Source organism: Onychomys torridus, chromosome 4, assembly GCF_903995425.1.
Source record: "Onychomys torridus chromosome 4, mOncTor1.1, whole genome shotgun sequence".
Classification (NCBI taxonomy): domain Eukaryota; kingdom Metazoa; phylum Chordata; class Mammalia; order Rodentia; family Cricetidae; genus Onychomys; species Onychomys torridus.
This window is the reverse complement of record NC_050446.1, coordinates 148,061,382-148,080,043: the sequence shown is the minus strand read 5'-3', so window position 1 is coordinate 148,080,043 and position 18,662 is coordinate 148,061,382. Positions and strand designations below refer to the sequence as shown.

Below are 18,662 nucleotides of genomic sequence, written 5' to 3'. Positions count from 1 at the left end.
CTCTTCAGAGGATTTTCATCAGAAACCAAAATCCTGACCACAGCTTTCAAGACCCTATGGGGTCTCTACCTTCCCTGGCCCCTCTTACACCACCATATCTTCTCTCTCATTTGCTCAGGGAGAGCTGTACTGACTTCATCACTGGAGGCTCCTAACCTGCCCTTGTCCTTGCTGTTCCTTTGCCTGGAATGTGCTTCTCCCAAAGCACTGTCGCCCCCAAACTCTCCTTTCCTTCTGCCGCCTTCCTTGGCTTGCTTTATTTTTTTTCAAAGAACTTGTAAGGTTGGACATAAGCAGCATTCCAAATTGATGGGTTCTGAATCCATAGAGTCACAACCACAGGAAGAAAATACTATTTAAAAACTGCATCTTTACTGACTATATTTTTCTTGTCATTATTCCCTAAACAATTCAAAATAATGACTATTTACATTGTGTTAGGTATTAGAAATAATCCAGAGATAATTTTGTCTGTTTGTTTGTTTGAGCCAGTCTTGCTAGGCGGCCTAAATTGACCTCCAAACCCATGATCCCTCTGCCTCAGCCTCTCAAATGTTTAGATTATAGTGTATCCTACTGTGCCTCACTTATAGGAGATATATGGAGGTTATTAGCAAGTATGATTCCAGTTTATATAAGAAATTTCCATATCCACAGATTGGGTATTGTCAAGGGTCTTTGAACTAGTACAGAGGGATTTGTGTACCTATTTGCTTATGTAATCATCTTCTACCTCCAAACACTAGAAGGCCCAGCTCCATAAGTGCAGGAGTTTTACTCCTTATTCAGGGCCAAGAGTGGTGTCTGGCATGTGGCATATCATCCTTAACTTTGGGAGAATATGTGGCAGACAGCCCACAACAGCCCTGTGGAGATTCTCATTAGTTTGTCAGAAGCCAGTCACAAGCATAAGATGCCCCCCCCCCCCCCCCCCCCCCCCCCCCCCCGCATACTAGTTCACAAAAAAGGAAAGCTATGCTGAGCATGGTAGTGAACATCTGTAATCCTAGCACTGGGGAGGCGGAGGCAGGAGTATTGCATGTCCCAGGCCAGCCTGGGCTTTATAGTGAGTTCAAAGCCAACTTAGATAGCTTAGTGAGGGCCTGTCTTTAAAGGAGGAAAGGAAGGAAGGAAGGAAGGAAGGAAGGAAAGAAGGAAGGAAGGAAGGAAGGAAGGAAAGAAGGACGGAAGGAAGGAAAGGAAGGAGGGAGGGAGGGAGGGAGGGAGGGAGGGAGGGAGGGGGAAAGGGAGGGAGAGAGGAAAGGAGAGAGGAAGGGAGGGAGGAAGAAGATAAAATTGAAAATGTGTGGTCAACCTTATACTTCTTCCCTGGCCACAAAAGGGGGCCTGGGTCCTTTCCCTTCTGTCTCTATCTGTGCTTCCTCCATCAGTATTGAGGTCTGGGCTGTTGGGATCCTTTGCTTATCGATTAAGAGTGGATTAAGTCTACTTCCACCCTTTATCAAAAAGAAACTGAACAACCAGGAAGAAGATGGCAGGGTTATTCCTGGTGGTCAGCCCTCTCTGTGTGGTATTTCTAGTTTCTTCTCTCTCTGCCCTTCTGAAGGCTAAGGGGCGTGGGAACATAACAGCCTTTGCTCCATGTCCCTCCTGGTGAAAGTTGTCTGTGTTGAGGAGCATCCTCTGGCATTGAAGTGGGCCCATCTCCATCCTCATCTTCCCTGGGCCCATCATTTTGAGCTGACAGTCTACATATTCCTCTGTCCTTAGGCAGAGAAGAGGGATCTTCATAACTATTCTCGGGGCTCAGACTAGGAGTCCTGAGGATCCTGGCTGGACACGGTCATTGAGGGACATTGCTTCCGCTGCCACCTTGCTGGTGCCCTGTGGCTCGGGTGGAAGCCTGGGTGAGGTCTGTAATCCTAACAGCTCCCCTCTCTCACCCCACTGGAAGATCAGACAGGAATTTAAAGCTTCCTTGGCCCCTCTAGTTAGTACTGTTAGAATGTAGCAGTTGCCTCTGTTGGTCTGGCCTGGAAGTCGGGGCTTCACAGTAGCAGTGACGTCAAAACCACTGCTCTCTTCCCTTGATGCTCCACAGTACAAGGGAGAACTGTGGCCTCCATCAAGGGCAGAGGTTCTCAACATTCCTAACACTACAACCCTTTAATACAGTTCCTCATGTTGTGGTGACCCCCAACCATAAAGTTCTTTTTGCTACTACTCCTTAACTGTAATTTTGCTATTGCTATGAATTGTAATGAAAATCTCTGTATTTTTTGTTGGTCTTTGGAGATCACAACCCACAAGTTGAGAACTACAGATCTAGGGGAAAGGGAATTCCATCAGAGCATGTCTCTAATGAGACAGCTATGGCCATATCTGCTGCTCTGTGCCCTTCTCAAAGAACTCCGCCCTGGCTGGTACCACTTTTAAAACAATCCACCAATTATGCTAAACATAATTCAGCAAAAGTGAGCACATAAGTATATAGTTAAGGTGAGTTTTCACAGAGAGAACACACAGTCTCCACCCAGATCCCAAAACAGCTTCTCAACCTGCCCGGAGGGTTTCCTAGTCACCTCCACTTCATGCTGAGCCAGTGTCCTGACTGGCATTGAGTGAGGCAGTTCTGATTGAAAGGGGTTTGATTGATTGTTGTTTGTCTTTGTTTTGATGCTGGGAATTGAGCCCAGTTTGTAAACTGGAGCTGAGGACTGTACCCAGGGCCTTGTGCTTGCTAGGCAAGCGCTCTACCACTGAGCTAAATCTCCAACCCATAACTTTTTTTTTTTTTTTTTTGGTTTTTCAAGACAGGGTTTCTCTGTGTAGCTTTGCGCCTTTCCTGGATCTCGCTCAGTAGACCAGGCTGGCCTTGAACTCACAAAGATCCGCCTGCCTCTGCCTCCCGAGTGCTGGCATTAAAGGCATGCTCCACCACCACCTGGCCTTTTATTCAACTTTTAAAATAATATTGCATCCTATAAACACACCAAAACATTAAATCCATTCTACTCTTGATAGATATTTGACTTGGTTCCAATTCAGAGTTGGATTTGTTGTTTTACATTTTTGTTTTTTTTGAGACAGGGGCTCATGTAGCCCAGGCTGGTTTCCAGCTCACCATGTAGGTGAACATGATTTTGAACTCTTTTTTCGGGGGAGGGGAGGAGGACCTCTCTAAGTATCTCCTGGAACTCGCTCTGTAGAACAGGCTGGCCTCTAAACTCACAGAGATCTGACTGCCTCTTCCTCCCAAGTGCTGGGATTAAAGTCCTGGGCCTCTGTGCTGAGCGACCTTGAACTCTTGATCTTGTACCTCCTGACCAATGGGATTACAGGTATGCTTCAACATAAAGTCCATTTGTCTGAAGACATGTTCAGTATTTCCTGAACTAATTTGGTTCAGGCCACTAACAACATCATAACTGTAAATATTATACAGATACTTTTGTAGTTCTGCCTTTAAGATTATTGCATCCAGTACAATTTCCCATATTTAAAAATCTTGTGTCCTCAACATTAGTAACTTCAGATACAGGATTCAAAGCCACTTAAGTTTATTCCTTCCCAATTTTTTCTGCAAAAGACAGATAATAAAGAGACTCTGAATTCTCTGATGCTCTTCTAAAGATTTTAGAGAATTCATTCATGATATCCCCGGAAAGACAGTCAGGCCACTGGATGCAAAGTCATTGAGTATTTTGATTTCTAACACCATCTGTGTCGTGTACAGTGTTGGCCAGTAAACAGTTTCCTCTCCTATCACATCTGGAAACCTGTTTAAACCATAGGTCACTGTTGCTCTAGACTTGGGGCACATGCTAGAGCATCAGTGAAACACTTGAGCCAAGCTCATCTTTAAAAGAAGGGTTGGCTTGGGAGCTGGGAGGTACAGCTCAGTGGTAGAACCCTTGACTGGCATTTGCAAAGCTCTGGGTTCCATTACCAACATTGCAAAAAGCAGGGGAAAGGCAAGTGGTTTTCTTCCTTTATTATGACTTCCACTCTGGTTTCTGCAGAAAATAGGAGGCTCATAGGAACCATGTGCTACAGAACACTACTTCTCTTGTAGTATCTTAGACTCTTTGCAAAAAGTGTTTGATCTTCACAAGTTTGTAGTTCCTTCTTAGACCTTGTCTATTTGAAGAAGTAAACACATATTCCTCTCATGCCTTGGGTGTTCACATTTCTTCTCAAGGATATCAGAAAGAGAAGCTTTTCAAGTTGGGTCAAGATTGAAAGGCAACAGAAAACAAGCAGTGTGGAGCTGGGTTATAAGGAGCGCTCACTCCTGTGGGCACATGCTTTGTTCAACAGAACAAGTCTTTTGGAATTGAAAGTTTGGCGATGACATTTTCTGTTGTGCCTGTAGTGGGTATAAACATGCCAATCTGATCCATTTCTCTCCAGACATTCCCTTAGATGGCAGCTTATTTCAAGCCACTGAGTGTTCTCAATATGGCTTCCAAGAATTCTGTGAGGATTGTCTAACCCTCTGCTCATACTGTTGACAGCATGATGATTAAGTTTAGCCTAAGGGTAGTATTTACTAAGTGGGTACAATTTGTTATGGTTCCCCCAGTGGAGCCTGAAGATTTATGTGACATAGAAAGGAGAGAATTGTAAATGAATGAGTGTCATATAATGGGAGGAATACAGATGAATACAGGAATGTGCCAGGTTCCAAATGAGGAGAGTAGGGGAATTCCAGGTCATTGGTGGTTTTAGAAAAAAGTAAGACCTGACATCACTCCATTAAAGAATTAAACAGGCAAGAACAGCTTGTGATTACAAATGCCCCAAACAGCCATTTAGTCTGTCTCAATTTTTGGTATCCAAAAAAATTTTTAAGAGCTTTTAACTTTTCTTTTCTTGATTACTAATGGTTGGTGTGTATATTGTGAAGAAAACACACAGCAGGAAATGAAAATAATTTGATGAACCTGGGAATGGTGGTGCATAGGTGCTTCCCATCACTAGGAATGCTGAGACAAGAGGGTGGAGCAAGACCTATCTCAAAACAAAACAAAACAAACGAAAACCAAACAGCTGGCTGTGGTACTGCACGCCTAGAATCCTAGCACTTAGATATGGAGGCAGGAGGATCACAAGTTCAAGATTATCCTTGGCTATAGAGTAAGTTGGTGGCAGTCTGTGCTACAGAAGACCCTGTCTCAAAAAACCAAACCCAACCAAATGAGAAACAAGCATGAGTTCACCCACTGAGGTAGGACCTGGGGCTCTTCTCTCTTTGCTGTTTCATCTCTTCGGTGAATAACCCTCTGCTTTTGTTTTACTTTGCTAAATATGTAAGTGATAGGTCACAAATGAATATCTGCCAACTGACAAGGTTTGTTTGTTTGTTTGTCTGTTTTGTTTTTTCAACGTTCTGAGGCCTAGAAATTGGTTCTATTTTTGTTTTTTGTTTTGGGGTATTAGTGGGGTTGTCATTTTCTTCATTGGTCTTGTTACTGCTTTTTCATTTGTTTTCAATGTCTCTCTGTGTTGCTGGACTGTTCTGGATCCATATGCTGCAATCATCCTCTTACTTCAGCTTCCCGTCATCTAGGACTGCAGGCTGGTGCCAGGGCAACTATTGAGTTGGCATCCCTGTTTGGACCAGTGGCACTGTTCTGTTTCCAGATTGGCATCTCTGTCAACAGTAGACTTTGGCCCTATAAGTATAACATTGGCAATACTCTAGGGTTAGAGTCAACCTACACTTTAATTTTTTTATTTGTCTGATGCTAGGGATCAAGGCCAGGGCCTCATGCATGCTATAGAGGCGGGTACCGACTACTAAGCTGTACCCCAGCCCCGCCCCCTTTTTTTAATTTGGCAGCTTTGCCTACCGCTAGTTTGGCTCCGCCACAAGGTATCTGCTTAGTTAGAATTCTGCTGGTGAATTGGTCCAGCTAGGCAATAGCATCGCACAGCCAGAAGCACTTAAGTAGTAGAAACCATGAATGCAAAGAATGCATGCCTTCCCCTGAAGCTGCGGGTTGGAGGGCAGCGGGGCAGACTGAGCCCGCCTGGCTCCTTCTTCTCCCTGTTCTTGGCTCCAAGGGCAACCAGGACAACAGGTTCTTTGTTCCCACTTCTTATTTTTACAGGAACAAATGAAAGCCTCTGCCAGCACTGACTCCATATCTGGCCTTTTCATCTCAAGCTGGAGAGGAAGCTCCAGGGTGAAATCATCCCCCCCACCACCACCACTGTCCCCCACCCCCAGTCTTTGTGTGCAAATGGCCGCCTTGGGTGACAGCCATCGGGTTTTGATGGGTTTCTAAATACTTTCCTCCTGGGCCTCAGGAAATAGAAATTTAAAAAATCAAATGAAAGCCCTTAAAAATATGTGTTTTCCCCCTCATAAATTCCTCCTGCTACATATCATTAGAAATCACTTTCAGGAAGTTGTGGCTTCCTCCTGCAAGAAGCAATAGCCCTCAGCCACTTGGAAATCAAATCCATAACCCCGAAATATAGTAGTGTTTCGTTTTCCTTTTAGAGTTTGAAAGGATAAGAGATCTCTGGGGAAATAAAGCATCAAGTTCTTGGCTGCTGGGAAACTTCAGAAGTAGGGAATGTGGAACTAGGACCTGTAATGCACTTGCCTAGAGTGTACAAAGCTCTGGCTTTGACCGCAGCACCACAAAATCAACAAAATGGCAGCCACAACTCAGGAAACTGGACTTGTGTGGATTCTGTTTGGGTTTTGTTTTGTTAAATCATTTTCACCTCAAATAAGGAGTTAAGTTGGATGGCTTAACTATCCTTTCCACCTCTGCTAAATACACAGCAATCTTAGAAGAACGTGGTTCCCCAGTCCTCTGCCATCACCCTTCCTGTCTTGACCAGTGGGTAGAAGGTTCCTCAGGTTGTCTGCCGACTTTTATGCTGGAAACAGAATTTGTGTTCTAGGGCCTTATGTCATCTAGAATGGATCTGGACCTACAGTTACCAACAGGGGTTTAATTTAGCCTTGAGAGTCAGGGACTGTTGCAGTGCCTGAAGGTATTAAGCAATCATCAAATAGCAACCAACCACTAGGTGTTTTTGAAATTGAAGGTGTCTGGGAAGTTTTGTTTATTTGGCATATGTCTGAGGAATTGTTATTTGTGCCAGAAATATTTCTATTTGATGCATTTTTTTTTTCTGTATAGGATCTTTATTTGTCTTCATAAGGAGCCTACATTTTCTGAAAAACTGTTGATCCTCAGCCCTACCACCTGTCACCACCACCCCCAACTCTAAGAAGCCCTGGGCTCATTTCCCACTAACCATGGTAACTGGCTGACCACTGCCAGGCATTTTGCTGCTGGTTTGAGGATTTGCTACTCCAACAGCAAAATCATGATATACATAAGACTCCACCCTCTGTCTGGTCCTTACTTCTGAAGACAGCCCAAGAGCTACTGTCTCAGAAGCAAGAAGCCTGGACCCTGCAGTAAGGCCTATTCATATGTGCCAGGGACAGGTAGTTAGATTACAGATGAATGCTAAAGCCCCTCGGTGTTTGTACAAGCCTCCTGCAAGGCACCGACCTTAACTGAAGGGTGGGTCCACCAATACTGCCTCCTTTCTGGTTTCTCCCTTGGGCTCCAAGCTCCTGCTGTTGGACTAATCTGCTCCAAGTGCTGAAATAAGCACTCTATGTTTGACATTCTTAGAGTATTTGTTACCAGTGTCCTATTTTGTCCTTGTAAATCTAGGCTAAAGGTCATCATCGGTTTTATATCCTAAGACTAGAAAGCCTATCTGTGAGAGGAATCCATGAGAATGAAGAAAGAGCTGCTAAAACCTCAGATTGGTTAGTCTGTCTGCAAGGGGATGAAGCCACATCCTTGCCCAAGGCTCCAAAATGGCCAAAAGCTTGGTAGCTGTGGTGGCTTTGGCCACCCATTTCCTAATAAACACACAGACAAGAACCCTTTGTCTCCTGAGGCTAGAACTAAGCAGCCAGAGTAGGCTCCTCTGAGCCTGGCCAAGGGAAAGCCTGAGTCTAAGATTGAACATAGGGGCCTCAGAATGAAGCTCAGACCAAATGCTCATGAGTGTCCCTTCTTCCTCAGGAGCAAGGACTATCTGAATTCTGCCTCGTACTCTGGCCCCTGGTCATGCCTGCTCTGGACTGAGTCTGAGTATGATACATGTGAGGTCAGCCTGTGAAGGAATTAATGCCTTGGAGATGTGCAGACAGCAATGAGGAGATCCAAGCCATGGGTTCCTTGTAGCTGAAGGAGGAGAGTTGGATTTGAGCTCAGTTTTCACAGGTTGGAGGAGCCTGATTGAGCATTTACTGAGACCTTTCCAATGTCTCTAAGTGACTAGATTTCCATGACTCGTCAGTAAATTTGTAAGTAGAAGCAAAACAAAGACCTTGATCAAACATAAAGATGTCTTTGTCCATGAAGGTAGACCTTGAACATACCAGATTCCAAGGCAGATATGTGAGCATCTGTGCTGAGTGGACACAGGCTGTCACACATAAGCACAGGGAAAGCAAGGGGCCGGTTGTTTTTAGTTAATCCCATTAAAGACTTGTCATTCCATTTTTTAAAAAGTTTATTTTGTGAGTGTGTGTGTGTGTGTGTGTGTGTGTGTGTGTATGTGTGTGTGTGTGTGTCAAACAAACCTTTTATCCTTAAAAGAAAAATGAGACACATACTATTTTAAATGACAAAAGGTGCCCAATTAATTCAATTAATTGAGTTATTCAACTCAATAGAGATGTTTCTTACACACAAAGAGAAAGTCTAGGGATCTTTTTATTTTATTTGTCTATAAAAGCTTACTGTGCTTTGTTCGGACAAAGGAGAGACAAAATTAGAATTTAGTTTAAAGATCTTATCAGTTGTAGGATGGAACAATGTATCATTCCGTAAATCAGAATGAGTGTAGCAAGGAGCCAAGGACAGAGGTTGTCGTATAGCCAGAAACCAGGAAGATTTCTAAAACCGGTTTGGTTGTTTCAAAGTTGCTTTCTCTGTAAGGTGGGAAGAGGAAGAGTGATAGAAGGAGATCTAAGGGAAGGTCTCCCCACCGTGCCTAACCTTGGCATCCAGGAGGTGGCCGGTGAGGAATGGAGGTAGGGGGATTACAAATTGAGCCAGCCTGGGCTACGTAATGTAACCTTGTCTTAAGGAGAGAGGGCCAGACAGTGCTGATGGCACACGCCTTTAGTCTCAGCTCTTGGGAGACAGAGGCAGGCGGCTCTCTGAGTTTGAGGCCAGACTGGTCTATAGAGCAAGTTCCAGGACAGTCAGATCTGCAATACAAAGAAACCCTGTATTGAAGAAACAAAAATAAAAACAAAAAAGAGAGTGCTTCGGTGTGATGATGGCACACAACTTTAATCCCAGTACTTGGGAGGCAGAGGCAGGTAGATCTCTGCGAATTTGAGGTCAGCCTGGTCTGTATATCAAGTCCCAGGACAGCCAGAGATACATAGAAAGACACTGTTTCAAAAACAAAACAAACAAACAAACAAAACCACATAAGTAACTGGTTAGTATAGGGCTGCTTCCCATAACCTTTTTACTTAATTAAGGGAGAGGGAATGTTGTTAAGTCAATTGAAACCTTTTTGTTTGGGAATTGGCTTTTAGTTCTCTCTCTCTTGATTCCATGTTGGGAATTGTCTATTCTTAGAATTCTTTGGAGGACAGATAACAAGTTGACTTGGGTTTGGCCATGAGCAACAGTGACTCCATTTTTATTGCAGGCTCCCTATTGAGGCCTGGGGCAGGAATTAGTCTATAACAATGGAGTCCTATAATTTTTATTTGGCAGTACCTACACTCCAAGGCTGAAGGATGAACCATCCAGAGCACTGCACATCTGCTGAGACATAACAGCCAGGTGGACACGGACTGTTCTTGATTGACAGTAAGAACTTGGCATTTTGCTCTTATTTATTTTTCTTGTTATTAACACCTGAACTAGGATTCTTACATCTGGAAAATTATGGACTGAATTTACTGTGCTAATATTTTTCCCACAGAAACAACCTCACATCAATTTAAATTAACTAATTCGTTAATTAATTAATATATCTATTTTGGGCAATGCTGGGAATCAAACCCAAGACTATGCCCATCCTCAACTATACCTCTAGGTTATACACCCCAATCTCTAATTTTTTTTATATATTTTTACTTTACTATCTTGTGTAAAATCTCATTGTTTGAAAAAGACAAAATTATAAAGTCAGAATAAACACTTTAGATATGTTGTTTTGGATGGTGCATGGTAGAAAGAGCAGTGTAGTGGAATGTTCAAGAAAACCTCTGGATGTACTGTGGACACTGGCCATCAGGGGCTGCACTATGGTCTCTTCTGACTCCCAGGGTCTGATCAGAAAGTGAAAGAACATCTGTCCTTTGGAATCTGCTGTTTCTCAGGACTGAACTTAATCCTGCTGATTCTAATGAAACAAAGTCAAGTGTCGGCCTGGCTGTTCCACTGAGAGTTCACTTGTCCTCACTGACCTTCCACCTCCTCCTGCTACTAATGCCTAGTGCCTAGAAATGAAGAAAGTGGAAAGGCCCCTCATCCTATGCTCCAAAGAGCCTTAAGTCACGTGGGACACAGGGGTATCCGGTGCCAGAGAGCCCTAATTCAGAGCCATGATGCCGGGCTGTTGTTGCCACGACAACAGATGCAGGCTATGAGTTTCCCAGTGGGTGTTTATTCTCTTCCCTCCATCCTCTCCTCTGTCCTTCTTTGATGAACCTCTCCTCCTCTCAAATATTCCCTTTGCTTTCATATCATATATGTGTGTATGTTTACTATTAATGTAGAGCCTGCATATTTTGACTCTTCCCTGTTCCCCTTTCTTATTCCCTCTTGTGTTTATGCCTCTTCTTTGCCACCATGGTCCTTTGGTCTTTCCTTATGGTGGTCTTTTATCAACTGGACTTAGCACAAGGTCACAATCCTTGCTTGCTCTCAGGCAAGGGATCCTTAAGGCATAATCACCACCTGGTGTTGGAGGTACCATTTACAAATGAGAAAAATGAAACTCAGGACTGGTCAAGGTCTCACATGCCTGGACCAATTAGAAGAGGGATACCATGCTTCCATCCTCGAGGCTGGCCCTTAGGATATCTCACTGGGACCATGTCATTATTATAAATGCCTGGATTGTATCATGGGATGCCTTATAACCTTTCTAAGCCACTCAGCCTTCGCCAGCACTCATTTACATAGAGATAGCTGTCTGTCTTAGAAATCAATGACTTCTGTTCCTCTCGGTGGCTCTGTCTTAGGTGGAGCTCCCTAGAAGCAGAGCCTGATGCATGAATTCCTGTGCAGACAGTTTCTAGAGGGAGGCACTCGGGAGCAGGGGGATAGACAGAAAGGGAAACAAGACAAAAATGTGGGCTCTGCCAAATCCCACTCCAAAATGTCCCACCTTGAGAGAAGGCCACTCCCTTCTCCAGCCACATCTGTATGTCGTGGGCAGTGGTTGTTTCTCAGGGGGAGAGCAGATATAACTTCCCAGGCATTTCCAGGAGAACGAAGAGGCTATAAGCTGTTGGTGGCCAGTGCCCCTAACAACCAGGGTGTGGGCTCCTGTCCTGGAAAGGGGGCTCTGGAGGGGATGAGAGCATCAACCTGACAGTCCATATGTCACCGTCAGCTCTTTCCTGAAGATTATTCCTGATAAAAGCCACTTGGCCCTCTAATAATAGACTATAAACCTCACGTGGCTGGCTGGACCAAGTCCATGCCAAAGACTAATTGCAAGGTCTAATTTATGGTTTCTTCTTTATGAGGCTCCATGAATCTTACTCACCATTTTCCTGTCTGGGCTCTGGCTGCTTAGGCTGAGGCCAATCATCAGAACAAAGAGCATTTTTAAAAACAACAACTTCAAACCAGGGGTGATTTGTGGGATGTGACCTTCTAAGAAGAAGTGAAATACTTTCTTACTTGCTCAGAACACCTGGGAGGAACACCGTCATCAGACACTGTCAGATTTGGACTTGATAATATATGGCAGATTGGAGACGGTGGGGAAATGTGGTGCTACGGTTTTTCTGTTTTGGCTTGGTTTGGTTTGAAGTGTTGAAGATCCAACCTAGGGCCTTAAAGATGCTAGGCAAGTGCTATACTACCGTATATGTGTGGCTCTGAAATATTTAGTTTGAACTTTTGGCATTCCTTAAGTAGCGTGTTAGCACTCCCCTCCTCCAGCCCTCTAAGAAAACCAAACAGTTAACTGATCCAAATCCAAAGTTCACATTCCCTACTTAGTCAGCCAGCCAAGCGTTCCTTACAGTGACGTCCTCGAGTGGACAGGATCAGTGCTCCCCAGAGCTTGGGAGGACCGGGTGGCTCTGACCCACCAGGACCCACAAAAATCAGAATCTTGGGGGTCAAAACCAGGAGTCTGCAGCTTCACCAGTCCCCAGAGGATTCCTACACAGGCTCACAAATTTGGCAAGTTATAGTCTGCAAGTGTGGCTCCCGTTGCGATCCCCATTCCCACACCCCACCTCAAAGTCTCATTGACTTTATCTGGTGTGCAGTCTCATCTCTGACCCTGTCTGAGTTTCTCTGATGACATTTGTAGATGGGTGGGGTGGAGAGGCAGTGGTCTTCAGTTGGCTCGCCTGTGTGACAGGAGTCTTCACACCTGCATCAAGAGTGTTCTCTTTTACCCCGTGAGTAGTCACTTTAGAACACCCAGGGGGACTGTGGTGGCCTTTGCAGAAGGGGCAGCGCCTTCACTTATTCTAACACCGACTCCTCTTTCTGAAAACTGACAGTCGAATTAAAAGAAAACTTTCACGTATTTGAGCAAAAACAACACAAAAAGCATGACCTCTCTTTGATTGTGTGTGTGCTGGGACGACCTCACTGGCTAGCCCTAGCTGGCCTTGGTCTCCTGGGTTCAGGTGATCCTTCTGCCTTGGCTTCTTGTGTAGCTGGTGCTTGAGGTATGCATCTAGACAATAAATGAAACATGAGGCTGGTTAGATCTGTATAAAACCAAGACACTGGGGGGAAGGGGTGAGAGGGGTTCCTTGGTGGTCCCAGTGTTCTCGTTTTGTCTCTATGACAGTGACAAGAGATGGACAATCTCATGCTTCCTTTCTGCAGTCTTCCATTCTCCATCCTCCCCAGTCTTAGGGCTTTATCCAGGACACACTGGGTATGTGTTTGATGACAAGATGTACCCAACACTAAGCCAGCGCCTTTGGACACAAGGATCAAGTGTGATGTTCCTGCTGGCTACTCCGGGACCATGGTGGGGACCTGGTCCCTCAGAGCCAGGAAGGTGTCAGTGCTGAGTGTGAGAGAGGAAGAGGGTCTCCAGAATCAAGCAATCTTGGACTAGAATTTCAGTACTCTCCCTCTGAGCAAGGACATGCCCTCGATCAAGATATAACCTCCTGATCCTTTTATTTAGGCCTTGTTTTGCTTTTTGTTTTCTTTTGTTTTTGAAACAGGATCTCACCTATAGCCTTAGCTGGCCTGGAACTCCCTATGTACATCAAGCAGACCTCCAACTCAAAGAGATCCAACTGTCTCCACTGGGATGAAAGGCCTGGGCTCCACACCTGGCTACCTTGAAATCTTGATCCTTCTACCTCCATTTCCAAGTGCTAATTCCTAGACTAGCACCATAGTACTTACAGTATAGTGCTTCAAGAAGTGCTTGCAAAGAGACCAGCAGCTGCATGCATCCTCAAGCCTCTGTTTTCTTATTTCTCACCTAGAATTAGGTGTTGGCACCAAAGGAGGTCAATATAGCTTGTTTGTTGCTATGATCCATAGACCACAAAACCTCCCCATTTTAAAGGCATGAGTCATTCAGGGGTTTTCAATGTATTCATAATATTGGGCAATCCTTGCCTTTCCCATATACCACATTTCCTGCAACTCCCAGAGTTACCTGGTACCTGTTTGTAGCCCCTGCCCATTTCCCTCCCCTTTATTCTCAGCCAACCACTAACCTACTTTCTCTCCCGCAGTCTCTTCCCGCTTGGAACTTGTGTGTTAGAGTCATACAATACCCAAACCGTGACCTTAGCTCAATGCCCCTTTATCCCCTACCACAAAATGGGATGGACTTACATACCTGGCTCTTCTCATTTAGCACAGTATTTTCCAGATTGACCATGTGGTAGCATTCCATATTGTAGCTGAGTAATATAATGACCCATTTATTGTTTATTTGTGGGTTTGTGGTTGTTTGTTGTTGTTTCTTATTGTTTATTTGTGGGTTTAGGGTTGTTTGGTTGTAGTTGTTGAGACAGGGTCTCACTATGTAGCCCTGACTGGCCTTGAATTCACAGATATCTGCCTTGCCTCTACCCCCTGACTGCTGAGATAAAAGGTGTGTGCCACCACACCACACCCAACTATAAAAAGCTTTTAGGGCATACATTTGTTGGCTTTCATGAATAGCACAGAACCATTGAATTATGATATTTTTATTATTCCTAATGTTGGGGATAAATAATGTTTATGTTTGTAAGAAGAAAAGAAAACCAGTCATTTATATACAGAACAAATATCCCCAAGTGTGATTTGCCTATAAAGTACAACAGTACTTGTGTTTGTGACAAATGTCTTTAAGCACTGAGACCTCGGGCTTACTGTATCTGAAGTTTATCAGTTTAAAGGTCTATCCTCCAAGTAAGAAATACTTTATGCCCAAAGACAAACAAACCTAAACCAAATAATAAGAGTCTTTATAGTATTTAGAACCTTTTGAAAATAGAGGTAGAGGTAGAGGGCTGGGCCATTGCATACAAAGTGCTTCCTTTTATACTAGTGGATAAAACATGTCTGTCCTCAAGATCTTTAGATAGAAGGGTGATGACCTTAGGGTAGTACACATCCTATGACAGGTCTGTCCAGTAAGTTCCTAGAGATGGTGCCAGTCCTTTGAGCCCTGTCCTGTTCTTTCTTCTAGCATGGTGAGACACAAGGATGATGGCTATTCTGAAGACAAGGATGGGAAGATGTGTCCCCGAGACTCTGGCTATGACAGCCTCTCCAATAGGCTCAGCATTCTGGACCGGCTTCTCCACACCCATCCCATATGGCTGCAGCTGAGTCTGAGTGAGGAGGAGGCAGAAGAGGTTCTGCAGAACCAGCCTCCAGGGGTAAGACCCAAGACTCAGGAGAGGTTGAGGCAGGCATGCTGCTGCCTGACAGAGAAACACTTAGAAATAGTTCCAGAAAGTTCTTCCCAGCTTCTAGGTGGCTTCCAGTGTAGACATCAAATACAATGCAGGGAAATTCTGGGGTCTACAAGGCAGTTTCTGAGAGCAGACCCTTTCTGTCTTCCTGTTTTCATCTGCTCAACTATGGGACTGTATGGCTCAGCAGGATGCTAGGGAATCAAAGGATGGAAGAGCCCTGGCCAGAGGTCCAGGGCCTGACCTTCTGGGCCTGGTTAAGAAGTTGTATGACCCACAGACTTGTCTTCTCAGGCTACCAGTGTTGGGATTTTTTTGTTTTGTTTTGTTTTTTGGGTTTTTTGTTTTGTTTTGTTTTGTTTGCCTTTCTCAGTTACTTTCCATGTGAATCTAAGTTGTATTCCATTTTAGCAGCTACTACCTATCCAGGACCATTGGTTCCTCTTATTCAGCATGCTTACCCTACAGATAGGCACTGAAGCCCATGTCTGCAATCCTAACACTGGATGGCTGAGGCAGGAGGATCTAGGTTCAAGACCAGCCTGGGCTATGTAGAAAGACTTTCTTTAAAAAAATAAAGATGGAGAATGGCTGAGTAGATAATGCACTGGTCATACAAAGTATGAGGACTAAACTTTGAATCCCCCAACCAATCTGTGAGCTCTGGATTCAATTGAGAGACCTCAATAAATAAAGTATAGAGTAATTGACAAAGATACTTGATGTCAACTTTGGATATAAATAAATAAATAAATAAAGATAAATAAATAAATGCCATTCTACTGCTCTATAAGTTCCTTAAAAACAAAACAAAAGAAAATAAACCATTATTCCATAACTGACATATCTGGTGCTGTCATTATAGTAGGGTCTCATCCTCATATAGCTATTTAGATTCTTTCACATTAGAGTGAATGAAATTAGCAATTTGGTTATTGAGTTTCACTAACTCTATTTTTTGTACTTAGGACCTACATGGTACTGCCATAGCGGATGGCCCAGGATAGCAACTCTCGACATCATTGTAGGCCGTTCTAGTGGACAGCACTTTGTGCAATGTCCAACCAAAAGACAAACACAGAAAATCACAGATAAAATAAGGCTTAAAGCATATGCTAGATACAAAGTCACTAAGCTGTACATGGATAGCAAGGAGAAAATTCTATCAATAGCTAACTGAGGAATGCCATAGCAGCATCGGAGTCCTGCAGCAGCCAGGGCCTACCTGTGCCACTCTCTGTCCATACAAGTGAGTCTGTCTGTCTGCCTGTGAATCTGTCTGTGTTTGCTTCTTCTTTTCCTTCCTGAAAACCAAAAGACAGGACTAAGAATTCCATTAGAATAAGCTCGGGGCTATGAGGCACAATGTTTGATCATCTTTGGAGAGAATTCCTTGGCTAGCATACTTGACTGTTGCCTCTAGCCTTGGTCTGTATGGTCAGAAACTTCTTCCTATGACGCTTTCCTTTCTACCGGTTGAATATCATGCCGGTGCATTTCTGCCAAAAATTCCGAAGCCGGACATTGCCAGGCAGCAGTTCCCACCCTGCCCTGCTTCCCTCCTGGGGTGGAGCATAAGCCGTTCCTGCTGAGACCTGCATGAGGAATAAGCTAGAAGAAGTCTCTCTATCCACCTACCTGAACTCTTGACAGGGCCTATCCTGACAAGATGGGGCAGGCAGAGGACTGGCACCATGCGGACCAGAGATGAGAATGAAGGAAAAGCAAGTGGCTGGAAGCCTGGCCCTGGTGGCATGAATGTATTAAGGATGATATTGCATCCTTAATTAGACAACCGTGAAAGACAGAGGTCTGTGGACTACTCTGGAAGGAACCAGAGTGTAGATGTTGTTGGGTTTTCTGGTCATACAGTATTTGCCACATCTACTTGGCACAGGCTCTGTCAGGCAAAGGCAGCCACAGACAGCATGTAAAGGAATGTGCAGCTGGGCATCAACACAGAGTTACTCACAGAAGCATGCTCAGGATGGATGTGTTCTGTAAGCTTGACTTTGTCAGCCTCTCTGATAAGACCACAATGTTTTAGGAATCAAGGCCCGGGGGTGCACTACTCATCCCTAATTGGCCCCCACTTCTTAAGGAAGCTGCCTCTCAGAGTTTGGGTCCTTTATCCCAAACACATGCACCCAGTATGCTATTTGGGAAATATTTGCCTCAGTTTTAATCTGTCCCAGAGCCTAAGTGCTCAGATGTGTACATCAGATGAGTTCCATGGATGCCCCGTGGGGACTATGGGAAAAGTAAAGCTCAAAAGGCTTTCCAGCCACTCCTTCCTCAAAAAGCTTCATGGGTACTGTAGGAAGAGAAAAGCAAAGATCAGCTGGAGTGGGGGTCTGAAATACTGTAGCAAGAGAGAGAAGAAGAGAGTGTAAGGTGTTCCCATTCAGAGGACAGAGAATGAAAGAACAGGACAGTGTAGCTCCTTAAAGAAGGACCATTCACTATAGTGGGGCCCAGAACTTAACCAAGGCCACAAACTACACACCCCATTTGATTTGTAGGCCAGGTGGATGATGCTAGAGAGCTGTGAGGACTTGACCTACACAGCAGCACATGGCAGGCCTGCCTCTTCACTGACAGAGGCCCAGTGGCCTTGACATCATGCTGGAGATTGGTTTGGTGTAATACATGTATGTGAAGACAGTGTATGTATTTGGTGCAAAAAATGTATGTGAAACCTGAAGGGAGCAGCTCAGTGTTGGCTGGGGTGAACCTCAGAGTACTCCTACCCACCTCCCAAATGCAGCAGCCATTTTTTTTTTCTCCTGAGGGTTTTTTTCCATGTGTCTGACCTGACCCATTAAGTCATTTTTTCAAAAGAAGCTAGAAAGTCATACTCAAAAGCAAAAACTAAAACTTCAAAACAACTGCTCTTTCACTCTTAACAAATTCAAGTCCCTCTCATAAATATGCCGTGAGTCAACTTAGCCAATGAAGTCCCAGTTTACCATCTACAGTTTGATTATGTGAACTTCTTTGTAATTTAAGTTCACCTACCAAGACATCTGTTTGAGACAGGGGCCTAAGGCATATACCTACCACAGTGAAACAGTCACCAGCCTGCCATTGCCTCTGCAGACAGGGGACATTTTAAGCTTCATGGATGAAGTTGGGTCGGGGGAGAGGGTGGGTGTAGGGTTCTTCTAAGCCCCTTTTGAAAGCAAGATGTCTTCAATAAGCTCTGAGCTTTCTCTGTGGAGTGTTAATGGGGGGATGTCTTTCTGTGAATATGGGTTTCTTTGATTGGTTGATAAATAAAGCCATTTGGCCTATGGCAAGGCAGCTTAGAGGCAGGTGGGAAATTCAAAGAGAGAAACAGGAAGAAGGCTGAGAGAGAAGCCAGCCAGCTGCCCTAGGAGCAACATGTAATGGGACACAGGTAAAGCCACAGAACATGTGGCGATACATAGATTAATAGTTATGGGCTGATTTAAGACATAAAAGCTAGCTAGCAAAAAGCTGGAGCCATGGCCGTGCAGTTATAACTAATACAAGCCTCTGTGTGTTTACTTGGGGG

At 44.4% G+C, this 18,662-nt stretch overlaps 1 protein-coding gene across 5 annotated transcripts in view; it reads left to right on the top strand.

Moving 5' to 3' along the window:
• The window catches only part of Rin2 (Ras and Rab interactor 2), a 211,251-nt gene that overhangs the window by 153,188 nt on the left and 39,401 nt on the right, over positions 1-18,662 (top strand). For 3 of the 5 annotated variants that reach the window (XM_036185195.1, XM_036185194.1, XM_036185193.1), the window contains one exon: positions 14,896-15,088. In XM_036185195.1, the coding sequence (XP_036041088.1) occupies positions 14,896-15,088 (193 nt within the window). Of the gene's footprint in view, positions 1-9,755; positions 9,852-14,895; positions 15,089-18,662 lie in introns of all 5 variants that reach the window. The other 2 variants (XM_036185196.1, XM_036185197.1) reach the window with 1 other exon arrangement.